This window comes from Macaca nemestrina, chromosome 5 (genome assembly GCF_043159975.1).
Source record: "Macaca nemestrina isolate mMacNem1 chromosome 5, mMacNem.hap1, whole genome shotgun sequence".
Taxonomy (NCBI): domain Eukaryota; kingdom Metazoa; phylum Chordata; class Mammalia; order Primates; family Cercopithecidae; genus Macaca; species Macaca nemestrina.
The window spans coordinates 41,093,034-41,113,251 of record NC_092129.1 but is presented as its reverse complement, the minus strand read 5'-3'; the positions used below and the strand labels follow the sequence as shown (position 1 = coordinate 41,113,251).

At 39.9% G+C, this 20,218-nt stretch overlaps 1 protein-coding gene across 18 annotated transcripts in view; it reads left to right on the top strand.

Annotated features, from left to right (window-relative positions):
* Positions 1–17,291, top strand: part of LOC105465673 (microtubule associated protein 7) — a 215,723-nt gene extending 198,432 nt beyond the window's left edge. For 7 of the 18 annotated variants that reach the window (XM_011714243.3, XM_071096512.1, XM_011714248.3 and 4 more), the window contains 2 exons: positions 10,739–10,962; positions 12,905–17,291. In XM_011714243.3, coding sequence (XP_011712545.2) covers positions 10,739–10,962; positions 12,905–12,915 — 235 coding nt within the window. In that variant the 3' untranslated portion in view covers positions 12,916–17,291. The remainder of the gene's footprint in view (positions 1–10,738; positions 10,963–12,904) is intronic. The other 11 variants (XM_011714237.3, XM_011714245.3, XM_071096510.1 and 8 more) reach the window with 2 other exon arrangements.
* Positions 17,292–20,218: the final 2,927 nt, after the last annotated feature.

Sequence of the window (20,218 nt, the reverse complement as noted above, 5' to 3'; positions counted from 1 at the left end):
CTCACTCCTGTAATCCCAACACTTTGGGAGGCCAGGGAGGGAGGATTACTTAAGGCTGAGAGTTCTAGACCAGCCTGGGCAACATAGCAGAACACCATCTCTGCAAAAAAATAGAAAAACTAGCCAGACGTGATAGTGTGTGCTTGTAGTCCCACCTTGGGAGGCTGAGTTAGGAAGATTGCATGAGCCCAGGAGGTCAAGGATGCAGTGAGCCAAACTCCTGCTGCTGCAGTCCAGCCTGGGTAACAGAGTGAGACCCTGTCTCAAAAAACAAAACAAAAAACCAATAATAATCGGTTAGTTTTATTTGTATATATTTAGCCCGATCTGAACCATATCCACATTCTTTAATGGTATATAACAGTTGCATTTTAGCCATGCATAATATTACAGTGACTTACATGTTTGTTCCATATAGAAGTCATGTAGATGTCAGACTTCTTATATTATTAATAACAGAGCTTCTTATTGAAGAACCAGACAACTGCTAACAACAACCTAGAAAAGAGTGTGGATTTAAAAAAGATGGCCTTTCTCTTTCCTTGTAATTATATCAACAGCATCTTATGAACATTTTCAAAAATGAAAAATAAGGGTAATCGTAGCCTGTACCTAAAAATCCAATCAGAGAGAACTTGCAGAAATATTTTTAATAATGTTCAAAAAAATTTAGCTATGACTTTTTAAATTTGGGAAATCTACTTAATGTATGAGTCTTCCTGTCTTTAATGCCATTCTTTGCTACCAACAGACAATTGAAGGTCCTCAAATTATTTTCTTAATCTAAAAACACATAATTGTTTCGTGGCTTTTGGCCAAGATAAGTACAAAAACACACTACATCACATTTTATAATGTAGTGGACAGCAATTAAAAGGTAAGTCACCCTACTATTGTGGTGATATCTTTCTGAGATAGTGGAATTTTTATTTATTTTTTGCCTACTATACTACCAAACAGAATACCCTGAGGGATCTTAATAATTCATTTCCAATTATGTTGAATAACTTTACTGTCGTAATTACCTAAGATCTATATTAAATGGTATTTTTTTCTTAGTTTTAGTTCTTTTAAATTCATTCCCTATAATTTATTATGTTGAATTCATTGACTTCAGAGATTTCTTTAAAAAAAAAAGAGTAAAAGATACCACAGAGATAATCCCATTATTATGGGGAACAGACAATGCCTACCATAGTTTCTTTTATTTATTTATTTTTTTTGAGACAGATTGTCACTCGGTTGCCCAGGCTGGATGCAGTGGTGTTATCTTGGCTCACTGCAACCTCCACCTCCTGGGTTCGAGATGACACACCCAGCTAATTTTTGTATTTTCAGTAGAGACAGGTTTTATCATGTTGGCCAGGCTGGTCTTGACCTCCTGACCTCAAGTGATCCACTCGTCTTGGCCTCCCAAAGTGCTGGGATTACAGGCATGAGCCATCGTACCTGGCCTACCATAGCGTCTTAAGCCACTGATGATGTTATCTGATCTGTAAAGTTAAATTTATGCATAATTTGACTCTCTTCAGTAGTTAATATCACCAAGAAATCAATCATTATATATGAACCTGAAAAATAATTTTACTATATTTGATACAGATAATAAAATTCTGTTATATTTTAGCCTTTTCCACACACAGAAAAACAACAGTTTGTAATGAAACCAAAATGAACTTACTGGTGTCATCCATCTCTACCCAACAAATAAATTGTCCTTTGTCATATATGTAAGATGATCCCTGTCAAACCATTGGAAGAAACATAAGCATAGCCTTTTTCTACTTTCGCCTGACAATACATGCAGGTCCAGATAAGCATCAGACATAAACATCAGAATGTAAGAATAAGCCTGGCCGGGCGCGGTGGCTCACGCCTGTAATCCCAGCACTTTGGGAGGCCGAGGCGGGCGGATCACGAAGTCAGGAGATCCAGACCATCCGGGCCAACACGGTGAAACCCCGTCTCCACTAAAAAATACAAAAAAATTAGCCCGGCTTGGTGGCGGGTGCCAGTAGTCCCAGCTATGCAGGAGGCTGAGGCAGGAGAATGGTGTGAACCCGGGAGATGGAGCTTGCAGTGAGCCAAGATCGCGACACTGCACTCCAGTCTGGACGACAGAGCAAGACTCCGTCTCAAAAAAAAAAAAAAAAGAATAAACCTAATATGAAATCCATTGGCCATCTACTCCAGAGTGTCTCTCCTTTAAAGGAAAAAAAAAAAAAAATATATATATATATATATATATCTGCTATATATTTTTATATATATCTGCTATATATCTTTTTAAATATATCTGCTATATATATGTTTCCTTTAAAGGAAATATATGTATATACTATACATATATTACTATACATATGTTTCCTTTAAAGGAAATTTGTATTTATAGGAATTTAAAGGAATTTATATAAAGAAAATGTATTTTTATATATAGTAGATATATATTTCCTTTAATGGAAATTTATATATATTTATAGGAATTTAAAGCAATTTATATAAAGGAAATTTATTTTTATATATAGTAGATATATATTTTATATCTATAAGTAGATACATATTTTTATATATATAGTAGATATATTTTTATATATATAGTAGATATATATATTTTTATATATATAGTAGATATATATATATTTTTTATATATAGTAGATATATATATAGTAGATTCCCAGAGTTACTTGTATCATTTTTACAAATATAAATTTAGGTTTAAAATTTCTGTAGCCCTTGTTCATTTATAAAACCAAAACAGCAAATCACAAATTTATGTAAATAATAAAACCATTTTAAACCTTCCCCCACAATGTTACCCTTCTATCCCTTGATTTCCGTTTCTAGGGCACCCCCATTGACCAAGTCCCTGGACGTTTGCAGTAGCCACTTAAATGCTTTTGCCCCTCAAATACTAAATACCGGCCAGGCATGGTGGCTCACGCCTGTAATCCCAGCACTCTGGGAGGCCAAGGTGGGCAGATCGCTTGAGTTCAGGAGTTTAAGACCAGCCTGGGGAACATGGTGAAACCCTTTCTCTAAAAAAATACAAAAATTAGCCGGGCATGGTGGCACACAACTATAGTCCCAGCTACTTGGGGGGCTGAGAGGGGAAGTTCGCTAGAGCCCGGGAGGTCAAAGCTGCAGCGAGCCTTGATCAGAACACTGCACTCCAACCTGAGTGACAGAGTGAGACCCTGTCTCAAAAAAATAAAGCTATAAAATCAAGATCAGTGAAATTATTGTGAAGAATGATGTTTTTCTGAAATAAGTGGGTAATACACATATGGTACTGATTGATCCCTTTTGCATTAGCGATAACCATGATTCATTTCACTCACTGCTTCTCTCTGTTTGAACTGCTTTAAAACCCCTAACCTCTTTTTAATACAGAGTGCCATGATGATACTTGGTTTTTATATGGCACTAGCATATTTATTTAGCAGTTCAGCTGGTTCATGTCATTAGCCCTTGTCAAATAAGCTGGTGCTACCTGATATCAGTATGCTTTGAAATACACCTGAAAATGGAGCGCTGAAATTATGTAGCAAAAGTCAGCTTTGTGATAATCAGTCGGACAGATGATCAGACTGTATGTTATTTTTTTAAAATTACCTGGGTGAAAACATAAATTTTTAAAAATCATGTAAAGAACAGGACCCCAGTTTGAGAAACAGCACGTTTCTGAATGACACTGACCTGTAGGAAATGTTTAATGTGATGTTAAGTTTGGTTCCCATTATATGACACACAGTTTGTGATATGTAGCCTAAGAAATTCTGCTTCCTTTAATGATTTTTAAATTTGTCATCCTTGAATTCATCTAGATCGATCTTGAAACAATCTGTATTTTTGCCTTGTGTTACCTGTTAGAGCAGCAAGTACAAGAAAAGAAGGATGTAAAGAAGTACTTTTATTTCTCTTATAGTTGCTCTTTGCAGTTTCAAGGTTAGGACCCGTAGTTATCATAAATTAGGCTTTAGAGAATGTCATTGTTCATAGTTTCCATACCCTTCATAGTTATATGGGTTTTACTTCTATTCCCTGTCTACTCTTATTTTATAAGCTCAATACTCCTATTATGTTTACTGTATCAGTCAGGGTCTAATCAGAAGGAAAAAAAAAAACAGATTTAAACCAGAGAAAATTTAAAGAATAACTATCATTATGATTGGAGTAAGTAGGATGGAGTAACTATGATTTTGGTTTGGCTTATAAGAAATAAAGAGAACTTGTGGGAACGATAGGGAAAAAAGAAAGGGAATTCTAAAGAATATAGGAGCCTGGTGTGGTGGCTCACACCTGTGATCCCAGAGGCTGAGGCGGGTGGATCACTTGAGCCCAATTGGAGACCAGCCTGAGCAACATGGCAAAATCCCATCTTTACTAAAAAACAAAAAGTTAGCCAGGCGCAGTGGTATATGTCTATAGTCCCATCTACTTAGGAGGCCGAGGTGGGAGGATGGCTTCAGCTCGGGAGGTTGAGGCTATGGTGAGCCGTGATCATGCCACTGCACTCCACCCTGGGCAACAGAGTGGGACCCTGTTAAAAAAAAAAAAAAAAAAAAGAAAGAATATACGAATAGCAGATACAAGGAGCAGTCACATACCCTAGTGTTGCACCCAAGAAGAAAGATCCCCTACCCCCCAGGTCTGTAATCCAGACCTTGTTAGAGAGGATATAACTGTTACTCATTGGATGCCAGAGAAGTTGCTATGGTTTCTTGCCTGCGGAACTTGCCAGAGATCCACCCTCTAGAGTGCCTGGGAAAGCTGTTGACTGTTTCCCCAGAAGCACTCTACCATGAATCTGCCCCAGTGGGGCGCTGGGGGGAGGCTGCTGGCCACTGTGCACTGCAGGAGCCAGGCACTGGGAAAGGCACACGTATGCTAACGAAGCCTGCTGAGCAAGCACACGCCAACCAGGAAGCAAAACTGTCCTGCAGTGTCTCTCCAGCAATGGCAAAGGATCATTATTTAACAGGCCCAGATCCAGTTTCACAGAACAGGAATGATGGCTGAATTTGGAGCTGAGAGGCAGTAAATCAATAACTGACACATTTACCTTATCTCTAAAAGACTCCTTCTTCAGCTGTTTGAATATTTTATTCATATTTCTTTAGAGATTCTTCAGCATGAATATGGGGTTGAGGAAAAAGAACTTCAGAACCAAAAGTTCCAGGCTGGATCCCTAGTTTTACCTTTGACAAGTTCAGCAACTGTGGGGTTAACCTACTTAATTAAGCCTTAGTTTTCTCATCTGGACATGGAGATACTTTCCACACAAAGTATTGGGAGATTCAGTGAAATGGTGTCTGAAGGAGTTCTGAAAACTATGTTGTACTGTACAAATGTTACTTATCATTATCTTTATCCTCCTAAAATGAATGCAGTGTCCAGAAAACACACAGTACACTAGGTGTAGCTGCAGTGTGATGTAGAATAATGCTTTTGGTTTGTTCCTGGTATTCCATCTTTTCCTGCCTAGCATTTTATTGGATTTTTTTTTTTTTAACCATCAAAACACAAGGAGTCAGTATCACCAAGGAATAGTTTGCAGTGATCCCAAGATGTCTTAACCTCCTTAGTGACTGATCATTCACCATTTTTTAAGGATCGCTCAGCTGACAGTTTTCTAAATCCACTGCTTTTACAGACTGCCTGCCTTGTCACTCATTTCATGATTTTCCCTGTTGTTCTCAAGGGGCTATTTTTATGACTTGCATTTCCAAGAATAAACATTATCTGCATACTTAAATTTTATCCTGCTTGTCTTCTGATTATTATAAAACTAACCCTAGCACTGATCCCTGGGGCTCTCTGCCACTTACACTCTTCCATCTAGAGAAGGGCTTGCTTATTCCTGTCTTTATTTTGTTTTATTTTTGTTTTATGAAACAGGGTCTTGCTCTGTCACCAAGCCTGGAGTGCAGTGGTACGAGCATGGCTCACTGCAGCCTCAACCTCCCGGCTCAAATGATCCTCCCACCCCAGCCTCCTGAGTAGCTGGAACTACAGGTGCGAGCCACACACCCAGCTAATTTAAAGTATATATTTTTTATAGAGATGAGGTCTCCCTATGTTGCCCTATGTTGCCCAGGCTAGCCTCAAATTCTTGGCCAGAGCCTTAAGCAGTTTAGGCCAGAGCCTTAAGGCCAGAGCCTTAAGCAGTCCTCCAGCCTTGGCCTCCTGAAGTGCTGGGATTACAGGCATGAGCCACCACACCCAGCCTATTCTTGTCTTTAATATCCATCCCCAAAACAGCTTCCCATTCCCAATGAATAAACATTGCCTTTGATGCAGTGGAAACTCACGTTTTTAAACAGTTTTACATCTGAAATCCTGTTAAAAATTTTAAATGACAAATCACATCCATCAATATTTCCTTTCACTCCTAGTTTCAAATCAACCTTAAAATGCTTATGAAACCTTTGGTTTTCATCTCAGTGCATTATTTTTAGTGAAGCATTCCATGATCCTTGTGATCAGTCAGCATCTTTATTAAATACCCTACTCTGCACCTCAAGTAGAGTTATCGATCCCTCCAGCTTGCCACTGTGAATTAAATCACTGATTAATGGAAATGCTCAGGGTCCCTGCCACAGAACATGGTGTGCATGATACTCTGTGAAAATCCATCATGACAGATCATGCAAGGATAGTGGTAGAATTTGTTTTTGCTAGAAAACTCCACTGCTCAGAATGACTATCTTTTAATTCAGATTGAGAGAGAAGTATCACTTCTCCTAATGTCTTTAGTACCTAATACACTGGTAAATAAATGATTGCTGTGAACTAAATTACATTTGCCCCTACCCACCTCGAGATATGTCAGCAAACTGTCTAGAAGCACCCCAGGAGGATGGCAACCCCCTAACATTACTTTTCCTAGCAGCTAGGACTGAGATCCTTTGTTATAGAGCAGCTCTGTACCAGAAGTATCCTGAACCCTACTCCTCACCTTACTTCCGAGTGAGACGCCTTTCCCCTTTGCCCCAAAGCCATTTTTCTTGCCCATCTCCTTTCCCCCTGACAGGTTCCCCACTGACATTAGTTAGAATGGAAGAGGGTTTGAGTTATCACAATTCTGGCCAGCTTTTAAAGGTGTAAAGAAATATGTGAATATGCCAAGTGTGGTGGCTCACACCTGTAATCCCAGCACTTTAGCAGGTCTAGGCAAGCAGATCACTTGAGCCCAGGAGTTCAAGGCCAGCTGGCAACATGGCAAGATCCCATCTCTACAAAAAATACAAAGATCAGCCGAGAGCAGTGGCATGCATCTGCAGTCCCAGATACACGGGAGGCTGAGGTGGGAGGATCGCCTGAGCCCAGCGAATTGAAGCTGCAGTAAGCCGTGATTGCACCACTGCACTCAAGCTTGGGCAACAGAGTGAGACCCTGTCTCAAAGAAATATATGAATATATATTCATAACATATATGGATTTTATAAAATTTTATAAATGAATATATACATTTTCCTATGTAAGATATATGAAGTTTATAAAATACTTGAAATATATCTTTATGACATATATGAATAGTATATATGCCCTTGAGCAGATCATTCTTACTCAAAAGCCATATTTGGTTCTTAAGAGAGAGTACTTGTGGAAGGATGCCCCACAAGAATTGAGGAAAATACTTGTTCATGGATAGGAAACTTGCTTTGGAACAGGAAACAAAGGATACAGATCCATGTGAGTACAGGTCGGGGAGGACAGGGGTGAATATCCAAATGGGAACAGAGGAAGTTATCTGCAGTTTCTCAGGTCATTCTGAGATGTCCTTCCACCCCCAGAAGAGAATCTCTAGTCCAGAGGCTAAGAAGCTCTGCTGCCTATACAGCTACAGCCTTACCCTCCTAATACTCCAGAAGACATTTCGTGTTTGTTCATAGCCGTATGGGAGCTGTCTTTTCATAGAATGTTCATCTTTTTTTTAAATAAGGAGTTTTTGGTAATTTCGGTGTTTGATCCGTTCATTTTCCCTCCAGATCTTGAGTTCATCATTGCTCTTAGTTTGGCCTGAAGGAAAAGTAACATTCCCAAGCCCCTATTGTTCACACAGGAAGAGATGTATCCCTTTTAATTTAAAAGTTACTTATTTTAACATAATTAATAAGTATCAAGAAAAGATAAGGTTCTGGCTTCCATAAGCTGTGTGGACTGCAGATTCTTGCCAAGGTCCCAACCCCTCCCTGTACACATTCTGGACTGGAGCAAAGTGTGCGGTCTTCAAAAGTCTTACATCAGTCTTCAAACTTCAGAAGGTAACTGAAGGCAGGGAATTCAGAAGCTGGTGCTCCTATCCTGACTGGACACACGGATCCATAATCCCTAACCCCAGTACTTCAGTTTCAGTTTATAGTTTCTACCAGTCCCGATGTCCCCTGAACATTTCATGACTTGTCATCCAATGCATATGGCACAGTTATCCCTGTGATTGCCAACAATTAGAATGGGCAGGTGGAGGGGAAATGAAATCTGCTACTGGCTCGATTCTGGGGTTAGCCATTGCCATTATGACTTGTTAGTACATGCAGGCCTGGAAGGTGACAGGTTAAGGTTGCCAAGGAAAAGGGAGCTCTGGAGATAACGTCCTGTTCTTTATCCTTTGCCAGGACTTCTACTTAAATTCTCTCTGGATTAAGAACCACAATTGTTTCCCTAGTTACAGAAAGGCTGTTGGTGTTAGGCAAGAACAGGAAGATGGGTGTGGCGGCCCAGGCACTTAGAACAGTAGGTGTTAGGTGTGTGTGTGCACATGTGACTGGGGGGGCAGCATGTGCACATGTGTGTGACTGTACTCTTGTGGAGACTCATTATGCCTAGTAGCCTCCCCTTCCCTTGGCAAAATAGCAGAAAAGCATCATCATACTGTATAATATTTCTGTATAAATATTTTACAAATAATATTTTCAGTGTATTCTGCAATGCCTTGTGAGACACTTAGGACAGGCATCTTCATTTTTTCCATAAAAAAGGAAGGTTTAATAACTTAAAAAATACATAAATATTCAAATCAGAAATGCTTTAGAATGTGTTCAACAAAGTCAATAATTCTCACTCAGCAGAGAAAGTAAACTATTTTGACTGGGACTGTGGCTCATGGCTGTAATCCCAGCACTTTGGGAGGCCGATGGGGGCAGATCACTTGAGGCCAGGAGTTCGAGACCATCCTGGCCAACACGAAGAAACCCTGTCTCTACTAAAAATACAAAAATTAGCTAGGCGTGGTGGTGCTCCCCTGTAGTCCCAGCTATTCGGAAGGCTGAGACACAAGAACCACTTTAACCCAGGAGGCAGAAGTTGCAGTGAGCTGAGATTGCACCACTGCATTCCAGCCATGGCAACAGAGTGAGACCCTTCTCAAAAAAGAAAAAAGAAAGTAAACTATTCAATAGGGCAAAAAAAGCAAAGTCTTAAAACGCAATGGAAAGGTTGGATTTACATTAGCATTGTTTTACAATTTGAGAAGACAAACTGACCTGCTAACAATGTTCAAGCAGTTGGTATTACTGAGACTACAGGTGATTTGTTGAGCATTGAACAAGTTATGAAGCTTGCACGTACATGTGTACTGCTGCAATGAAATGAAATGAATGGCAAAATTAGTTTAGCACTCATTTGACGCATAGGCATTATTTGGCTACGTTGTAAAGCATAATAATAAGCATATAACATAAGGGGCTGCCAATTTGGTTGGAGAGAGTGACAATCTGAGACAAACTGTAGAAGATTAAGTATTTGGGGCCAATTAAGTATATCTCAAAAATAAATCCAAGATATTAAGTATGAATTCATAAGGATCAAAATGAGGTCAGAGGCAGATTTCAGGGGCAAAGATAAGAAGATTGGTCTTCAAAAATTTATATGTGAAATTATGCAAGGACTTTAGGAGGCTGGAATATCTAGGAAGTATGCGAAATGGCTTAATGAGAAAAACACAGGACCAGAGATCAAGAGATTGTGCATTCAGCCTCAACTGTCTCTCAGTAGTTGTGTGACTTTGTGCAAATCGTTTACTCCCCCTCTCCAAATTATAATCCCCTCATCTTTGAGGCAAAGGTCTTCATAAGTGGTACTCTTTATCAGACAAATGTAAAAATGCCTGCAGCAGAAATCATTAAATGTGTAGAACTGCTGCTGATGATGATTTGTTTTTATTAATGATCTGTTGTAATTGATAAATTGTTCTATTTGATAATTTTCATAACAAAATAACAGATTTAAAATTTTTTTGTTGTTGTTTAGAGACAGGGTCTTACTCCATAGCCCAGGCTGGAAGGCAGGCGTGCCATCATAGCTCACTGAAGCCTCAAACTCCTGAGCTCGAGCGATCTTCCCACCTCAACCACCAGAATAGCTAGGACTACTGGTGCGTGCCACCACACACAGCTAATTTTTTTATCTTTTGTAGAGACGGGGGGGGTCTTGCTATGTTTACCAGGCTAGTCTTGAATTCCTGGCCTTGAGCAGTCCTCCCATCTCAGCCTCCCAAAGCACTAGGATTACAGGCATGAGCCACTGTGCCTGACCTAGATTTTTTTAAATAAGAATTTAAGGTACAAATACACCACAATTTATTTTTTTTGTTAGTAATGGTGTGACTTATCAGTCTGATTTTTTTAATTGTAAATTTATAAAATTATTCATTATAAAACGTTTTGGTTTTCCTAATAATGTGTTTTCCAGTTTTAAGACTAACTTATTTCTATTTTTATTTTTCAAATTCCTTAGCACTCCCGATTTGGAAAAACAACCAAATGAAAATGGAGTATCTGTTCAGAATGAAAATTTTGAAGAAATTATAAACTTACCCATTGGATCTAAACCATCCAAATTAGATGTCACCAATAGTGAGAGCCCAGAAATTCCTTTGAATCCAATTTTGGCCTTTGATGATGAAGGGACACTTGGGCCCCTGCCTCAGGTAGATGGTGTTCAGACACAACAGACTGCAGGTAAGCTTGCCTCCAACTCCCTTCTGTAGTCATCAGAAATATCTGACACCCGGGAGGACACAAACTGCGACCTTCTACAGTATGATTGTGGTAACACTTTGTTCTTCAAAGGACCAAGTAAGCCACAGTGGAAAAGATTGTGCCTGGCTCATAGAAATTGAATTTTGAGTTGGATTGGACAACTTCTAAGGCCTCTCCTATTCTCTCAGTCAGTGCAGAAATCCCGTCTGCAGCACCCAGTGGGTGTCCATCAGCCTCTCTGCACAGAGCAGCACCCATTACCCAACAGCGTGCATGGTCAGAATATGCTTTGTAGAAAGACAAGGCTGCCTCCCCATACTTATGGACCATTCCGGCCTAGTGCTGCCCACTAGAGAAAGATTTGAGTTTTTTCCATCTTTCTCAGGTCTTCATATATTTGAACACTACCACCATTTTTCTCTTATTTGGGTTTGGCAACCTGAGTAATAAATTATTGTCGTTTTAAAATGTGACATGATGAGTAGTTACAATTTAGGTGATGAAACCAGTACTCTGAATAGGATCACACTGAGTCTAAGGATCTTTCCTTGTTAAATGATTTGTTGCTGTTGAAACTGCCTGTGACTTTCTTTTTTTTTTTTTTTTTTTTTTGAGACGGAGTCTCGGTCTGTCGCCCAGGCTGGAGTGCAGTGGCCAGATCTCAGCTCACTGCAAGCTCCGCCTCCCGGGTTCACGCCATTCTCCTGCCTCAGCCTCCCGAGTAGCTGGGACTACAGGCGCCCGCCACCTCGCCCGGCTAGTTTTTTTTTTTTTTTTTTTTTTGTATTTTTTAGTAGAGACGGGGTTTCACTGGGTTAGCCAGGATGGTCTCGATCTCCTGACCTCGTGATCCGCCGGTCTCGGCCTCCCAAAGTGCTGGGATTACAGGCTTGAGCCACCGCGCCCGGCCACCTGTGACTTTCTTATACAATGTCTCTTTGACCCACACTTGACCTGAAGTCTTTGTGCAAAAAGAACAATCAGGACCCAAAGAAAGAAGGAGTAATATCAAATATCACTAACTCAATGGTCATAGCAGCTCAGCAGCACAGTCCCATCAGTCTCAGGAATTAGCAGGATAATCTCCACTCCCTGTCTCTTCAAACCTGTTTCAATTTTGTTGACTTCTCTTCCCTGAAGATGACTTTCATGTATTGACCAGCATCTCGTTATATTTCTACGAAAAGAACTGGCCAAATTCAGGATAACTACAGGGAGACAATATAGAATTATTTGTGGGCAAATTGTTTTGCCTTCTAGATTCAATCAGTGAATCTGTAATAAATCAACTTTTAATGCAGTGAGGTAACCAATGTGAACCACCCATCCAAATGAAGCTACTCTTCTTTTCTCCTCTAGTGTACTGTCCTTAGAAGTGGAACCTCACTTTAGTGAACTCCACTTTTCTAGGATTTGAAAGGAGGTTGTAAGGGCCCTCCCCAGTCTGACTTTCTGATTCTTAAGCCTTTGGGAACAATCCGGCTAATGGTATGTTGATGGAAACATGCCCAGTACAGCTTCCTACTCATGTTACAGATTTACAGGGAGGGAAATAACTTCTAGATGATTTATCGACATTCATTTTAACCTCCAACATATGTTTAGAACCCTAAGCATCGGGTACTGAGGATACAAGAGAAATGAATGTTTAAATCCCTAACCGAGAAAAGTACAATCTGTGTATGCCACTTGGAAAAATGAAGGCTATGACCTAAGCTGATGTAAAGAAAAGAACATGTGTTTCCTATGAGTAACAGAATTCACTTAAGACTGTGAATCCTAACAAAATTGCCTATTCTTATATAAGTGTATATAACAGTATAGTAAATTTTAGAAATTTAAGGTATTGCTATAGCATTCTTGAAATAAGATTTTAGATAAATGTCATATTAATCTGTTCTTTTTCTGTCTCTTCATATAGAAGTTATATGAGTATTTCTTCTGAAGAACCAAAGCTGAAATTTAATGAGAATTTCTACAATTAATGGAATTCCTTTCATGCTATAAAGGAGCATCCCCTCCGCCAGTTTTCTAAAGAGTTCTTGACCATCATTTTGAAAAGATTTATTAAAACTAGCTAAAGACAACAGACTGGATAGCTTTTCTAATCATTTTCATCAATAGGAAAAAAGAAATATGTCTCATTCTTCAATACTTTAAAATGGCTTTTTCCAGTGTGCTCCTTCTTAGCAATCAATATTTTTCTGCATTCTTTAAAAGACAAGAGAATTTGGTTATAAAAGAAATGGGCTGACTAGGCATGTTTTTTTGGTCTTAAAAGCTTAACATGTAAAATTGGCAAAAAAATTTTTACCTTTTATAATACTTGAAAAATAAGTACCTCTTTGCTCTACAAGTAGAATGAATAGGGGAAGAGTTTAAACCTGTTTGTTAAAATGTTATTGCAAAGAGCTCTATTTGTAGAAGCAAATTATAGGCAGATTACCAGGTTCTTATAAATACAACTTGTACATGGACATTCTGCAAACCCAGCTGTCACGTTTTTCTTGCAACTCCTTTTGCAAAAGCAGACTAAAATGTTTTAAAATGTGAAAAAACATTATTTTTTCAAAGCAAGAAAATAATTTACTACCCTCTTACATAATGTATTTATAAAGTTTTTCCAGATAAACTAATCAAATAAATTAGAACAATGTGACAACATTACAAATTTAATTTGTTAGCTGCATTCCTTCTGATGTTACCACGAGAGAATGTTACTGATGATTCAGGGCTATTTCTGAAGTCTGTGTGTTGCTGCTGTCCCCAGTGATGGTGGACTTCTCTTTGCCTTACCTGATCACAAATTATGTTGGGGAAAATAAAGATTTAATATTTCTTTCAATAGAAAAAGAATTTGGTTTTGCTCGTTTAAGAGCAATGAGAAAATGATGGAATGTTGACTGTGTTTGGCACACAGGACACGGACCTTCATGGAAGTCCTTGCTCTGCGTGGCATCTGTCAGCTTTTCACCTTTCATTCTTCTTCTTCACTTTTGCTGCTGAGCCTAGCTGTACAAACTTGCACTTTCATTTGCTAATATAAATTCAATTTTATTTTACCATTTTAGAGACTACTAAAGATTAAATGTAGAAGGAGAGGGTGCACATGTTTTTATGTGGAGTGTTAAAAAAGATAAATTTATACCACGGTAACGTGCAGCTTTTATGAAGAGAGAAATTGGTTAAACTGCTAGGTTGAATGAGAGACTTCATCTATTGGACTATTTGTTTTAATCCAGGCATATGGTCTTTAGTAACAGCTTGTAATTTGTTAAAACATTAATTTGGGGGTTTTCCCTATTTTCAGTTGTCCATGTACACAGTCATTATATTAAAAAAGAAATCTGTTCAACAAAGTTGTTTAATTTGTTTAAATGAACATAGCATGAAACACCAAATAAAATGTTTGACATAGTTTTACTTTTAGGTTTCTCATATGTTATAACTTCACTCAGATTGATTCTTGAGTCTTCAGATTGTCCTTCATTTAACTCAGTGATATTTTCCCAGCCTCCTGTTGATTAAGCATATAGAATAGCTTTATTTAAAATTTAGAGCGGTAGGTCTATTTTGGCTGTTTTTCTTTTTCATGTATGTCTTTAAACTTTGGTGATCATTAGCAAACTGAAAGCCTTCTAAGTCATCAAGTTTTTATTAGAAGTGGTACAAAATTCTTAATTATATTGTGTTAAGAGCAGTGCTGCCAGAGAATGACCCTGATCTTTACAATGGCTGGCTTGCTTTTTGGTCAGCACTTGAAAAATCTGTATTTACTTGCAGACCTTAAGGAGGTCTTCAGTCTTCACACTACATTAAGGGGAGCGCTCAGGAATCAAATATGGCCCTCAGTATGAAAATAGGGTGAATGGGCTTTTAGTTTCCTTTCTACACCATTGCAAACTAGGCCAAATTTAGTCAGTCACCAGTCACGGGTGTGTTTGGCGGTACCTCTAGCTATTACAGGAAGGTAAGGCTATATGTGTCCTCCTACATAACCACACCACCTCGTGGTGTGTTACAGTAAAAGCAAATCTAAAAGTTATCTTCCATGACACGTTTATTAGCAAGCAGGGCTTCTGGAAAGCTTGGGGAAGTTCCTTCTCTGCTCACAAGTAACCCCACAAACACCTTGACTAAAAAGTTCACAGTAAAGAAGAAGCAGTGATATTCTGAAAGCAGAATTAAGAAGCCTGATTGCCTGGTTGGACCAGGTCACAGTCATAAACATGTGTGGAGTGCTGGAGCGGGAAGGTACAGGGGCAAAGGGATCTCTAGACCGAGGTACTATAAAAAGTCATTATTTTTCAGGATCTGCCAGATTCTTACACTTCATTTCATGCATTTTGCCTCTAAAAGTCTAGACAACCACCTGCTTTTCAGTCTGCATTCACCAGTGAAAAATTAATATCCTTTATGCTGATGAACACTGGCGTATACTTAGATAAGTGTTTAAAGCATCTGCCTAGCCAGCTGATCGAGGTGCTTCAAATACTATCTAACTTCCTCTCAGAAGAAGATTGAAGTTAAATTACACAGCACACATGAATTGCACGATTTATATTTAAAGTATTTTAAAGTAAATTATTGCATAATAAGTAACAATAAATTCTCCCATCTTTTGTATTACATTTTAAAAAATCTGATTGAAATGGACTATTGGCCTTCATCTATTCTGTGCATTGAACACTTAAAGGCATGATGGGGCTGGGTTCAGTGGCTTACACTATAATCCGAGCAGTTTGAGAGGCCAAGGCAAGGAGGATCACTTAAGGCCAGCAGTTCAAGACCAGCTTCAGCAGCATAGCAAACCCCCCCCCAACCCCACCCCCCATCTCTACTGTCAAAAGAAAAAAAAAAAAAAAAAAGCATGATGGAATAGCTATTGGATCAGGTTACAAAAAGCAATTTTTAAAAATAAGCTAACATCTAAGAAACATCATTTTGCCTATACTCCCTCCCCCAAAATCCTGTTTTTACTCAGTGAACACCTAAGCCCACTGAGAAATGTTCTGGATTGTCATTTTTCTCACATCCTTTAGCACCTCCTTAGTTTTGGGGAGGAGCTCTGAAGGCCTTGCAAGAAGTGGGAGAGAAAAGGACCAGCGTGTGAACAGAAGTGACAATTTTATTGCAAATTAAACATTTTGTTACTAGTTCCTTGGTGAATCTCAATTGGGTTTTTATATTAGTAAGTTTGATTACAATTTTAGAGATGAAAAGTAATTTTAGAAACTAAAAATTGGGAGGCTGAGGTGGGCGGATCACCTGAGGTCGGGAGTTCGAGACCAGCCTGACCAACATGGAGAAATCCCATCTCTACTAAAAAAAAAATTACCCAAGCGTGGTGATGCATGCCTGTAATCCCAGCTACTTGGGAGGCTGAGGCAAGAGAATCGCTTCAACCTGGGAGGCGGAGGTTGCAGTAAGCCGAGATCACACCATTGCACTCCAGCCTGAGCAACAGAGCGAAACTCCCTCTCAAAAAAAAAAAAGTAAAAAATACAAAAATTAGCTGGGTGTGGTGGTGCACGCTTGTAATCCCAGCTACTCTGGAGGCTGAGGCACGAGAATCTCTTGAACCCAGGATGTGGAGGTTGCAGTGAGCCGAGATTGCGCCACTGCACTCCAGCCCGGGTGACAGAGTGAGTCTGTCTCAAAAGAAAAAACTAATGCCAAGATTTATGAAGTTCAAAAGAAGTTTTAAATTTTCTGTTTAAAAATATACACAGGCCAGCCGCCGTGGCTCATGCCCCTAGTCCCAAAACTTTAGGAGTCCAAGGTGGGAGGATCGCTTGAGCCCAGTAGTTTGAGACAGTCTGGGTAACATATGGAGACCCTGTCTCTACAAAAATTAGAAAATTAGCCGGGCATGATGGCACATGTCTGTGGTCTCAATCACTTGAGAAGCTGAGGTGGGAGGGTCGCGTGAACCCAGAAGGTCGAGGTTGCAGTGAGCTGTGATTGTGCCACTGCACTCCAGCCTGAGTGACAGAGCCAGACCCTATCTAAACAACGACAACAAAAAAAACCCTAAAAATTAAAGTATACACTATAAAAGGACTGACGATCACTTTTGAATTACTGGATCTCTAAATACCTTGTGGAAGAGTAAAGGGAGAGGTTCAGAAGGCAAGGTGCTAATGTTGGAAGCAATAGAAAAATGAAGAGCCAGCATCTGCAGTTACACTTAGGTGGTTAAGTATCAGATTTGCCAGTAATTAACCATAGGAAGCTTGGTAAGTTAGTTGAGTTCTCTGTATCTGGTTATTTTCATTGCTAAGTGGGAGAATAATACTCATCTCATGGAGTTGTCTTTTTTTTTTTTTTTTTTTTTTTTTTTTGAGACAGAGTCTTGCTCTGTCACCAGGCTGGAGCGCAGTGGTGCCATCTCGGCTCACTGCAACCTCCACCTCCCAGGTTCAAGCGATTCCCCTGCCTCAGCCTCCCAAGTAGCTGGCACTACAGGTGCACGCCACCACGCCCAGCTAATTGTTTGTATTTTAATAGAGACAGGATTTCACCATGTCGGCCAGGCTAGTCTCGAACTCCTGACCTCGTGATCCGCCCACCTCGGCCTTCCAAAGTGTTGGGATTACAGGCGTAAGCCACCATGCCCGGCCCTCATGGAGTTGTCTTAATTATTAAGGTTGAATTAAATGAGTATAAAGTTTCTCAGTAATTTTTCAATAAATGTTAAAACTTTTGTGTTTAAGGCCGGGCATGGTGGCTCACGCCTGTAATCCCAGCACTTTGGGAGCCCGAGGCAGGTGGATCACCTGAGGCCAGGAGTTCGAGACCAGCCTGGTCAACATGGTAAAAACGCCATCTCTACTAAAAATACAAAAATCAGCTGGGCGTGGTGGCACACGTCTGTAGTCCCAGCTACTTGGGAAGCTGAGGCATGAGAATCTCTTGAATCTGAGAGGCAGAGGTTGCAGTGAACCAAGATCACACCACTGCACTCCAGCCTGGGCAATAAGAGTGAAATTCTGTCTCAAAAAAAAAAAAAAAAAAAAAATTTGTATTTAGTTTGAGATACTTGTGGAAGACAGGGTCTCTGAAAGGCCAAAGAATGGCAAGAATCTGCCCCTGTAAGTGGGATCTTCACTGTCATTAGTCTTTTTTTTTTTAAGATGCCCATTCTAGGTAGTAGTATACCAAGCAAGCTAATGGATGTGAACTGTTTTCTTCAGGGCAGTATTGCAAGTTTAGAATTTGTAATTATTGAGTTGCTACCATATTACCATTTCACAATCACTTCCCTTTCCATTTCTCCCAAAATGTTTTCTTTCCAAAAAGAATTTTATTTTTATTTTCACATATTTGGAGGCTTTTTTTTTGACAGCCTGTGACACAATTAGAGTTACCTTGTTGGCTGCAAATATAGGGATGCTTAACTGCTTTTCCAGAAGTTAGTTGACACTGGCCAGCCTTCAGGAGGTGCTACAGGAAGCTGGGGCAGTGAGAAGTTTCTAAAGCAGTTTCCAAGAGGACCGTGAAGCACATCTCGTTCAGCTGTGTCTAATGATTCCTTCTCCTCCGTAAGTGGAGCTGCCTTACCAGAAGGTGTTATCAAAAAAGAGATGGGGTCAGGCACGGTGGCTCACACCTGTAATCCCAACACTCTAGGAGGCCAACGCGGGTGGATCACTTTAAGGTCAGGAGTTCCAGAGCAGCCTGATCAGCATGGTGAAACCGCATATCTACTAAAAATACAAAAATTAGTGAGGTGTGGTGGCACACATTTGTAATCCCAGCTACTCGGGAGGCCTAGGCAGGAGAATCGTTTGAACCTGCGAAGTGGAGGTTGCAGTGAGCCGAGATTGCACCACTGCACTCCAGCCTGGGTGACCGAGCAAGGCCCTATCTCAACAACAACAAATGCATCGGGAAGGCAAGGATTTGGAAGCCCTTGTTGGATGTGAGGGTCAGGAAAGGCATCCTTCAGTGCTTCTCTTGCTAGTTCCAGAGTCATCCTTCTCCCTCAGAATGATTGGCAAGAAGTTGTCTCACTCTGAGCTGCATCTGCCCTACACTGTCATTCATGTCCTCAGCTGACATGACCTCTGGCTAGTGGAGTATCAGTGTCCCAGGCTTTTGGGTTTGGGGAGGGTTGGAAAGGTAAGTGGGGTCCCCACATCAATGACTGACATCATTTTGCCATGGCAGGAACAGTGGAAATAAAAGGCCACGCTCGGTAACTTGTTTCCCCAGACTGTACATCCCACGTTGACATATCTGAGGGCTCTTGTCAAAAGCCAGCCCTGCCCCAGTATGTGTATGTGGCAACCAGAAGTGCCAGGAAGTTAAGACCTGGGAAGCAGCTTTCAATCAGTGACAGAGTCTATAATATGGTTCCTGCTGCTGCCTGGGGTGTGCTTTTACTTGTATACTTACACTTTTGCCCAGAGCTGCTTCACCAGATCAAGCATCTGTCCCTCACAGTGGTAGCTGGCTTTGTAACACTTAATTTTTTGGCTACATTTCCTTACTGGGGTTCCCTTTGCCTCCCAGATAAACTGCTTGTACTCACATCCTCATCATAAGGTCAGCCTCCAGAAAAACCTGAACTGAGGACTATCAGTATAGTTTTATAAAACAACTAGTATTTTATCTCTTAACAATAACATAGCTCAGAATTTTTAAAAAATGAATAAATTTAACCGGAAAAACTCTGACTGTTCTGTCATTTTGTCACAGATATGCACCAGCCAGTGAATAATATTTTCAGCATAATTTCAGTTCGTCTTGGATATAAATTAGCACGGGTGTGTGTTCACTTCCACATGGCCATAAGCCTGTGATCATCTATTTTCTTCCCTATCCTTTATGTTCTGGCTGATGGTTCTCAGCTGTTGAATTCTGTTATCTTCCTTCATGCCCTGTCCCAGATCCTTTTTAGTAAGATCTCTTTATTTTTTAAAAACACTACTTTTTCCTCTTCGGAGTCCTGAAGTTTCTGATGGTGTAATCGCTCCTAACCACATGGCATTGCCTCCGTGCTGCGGCTACCAATATCTGGAAGAACTGGAGTGTCGAGTTTGCAGCATTTTCTGAAAATCTCAAAAAAAATCCAATAGGCAGCCTTTCTAACAACATGATAAATTCACAATACTATGCAAGTTCTTTTCAAAATAATTGCTATTCTTACTCATACAAATTGCTAGTTGGGGTGGGGGATATATTTTTTCATATATTTTCGTAGAGTTCAAATGGAAGTGGTAAGGAAATC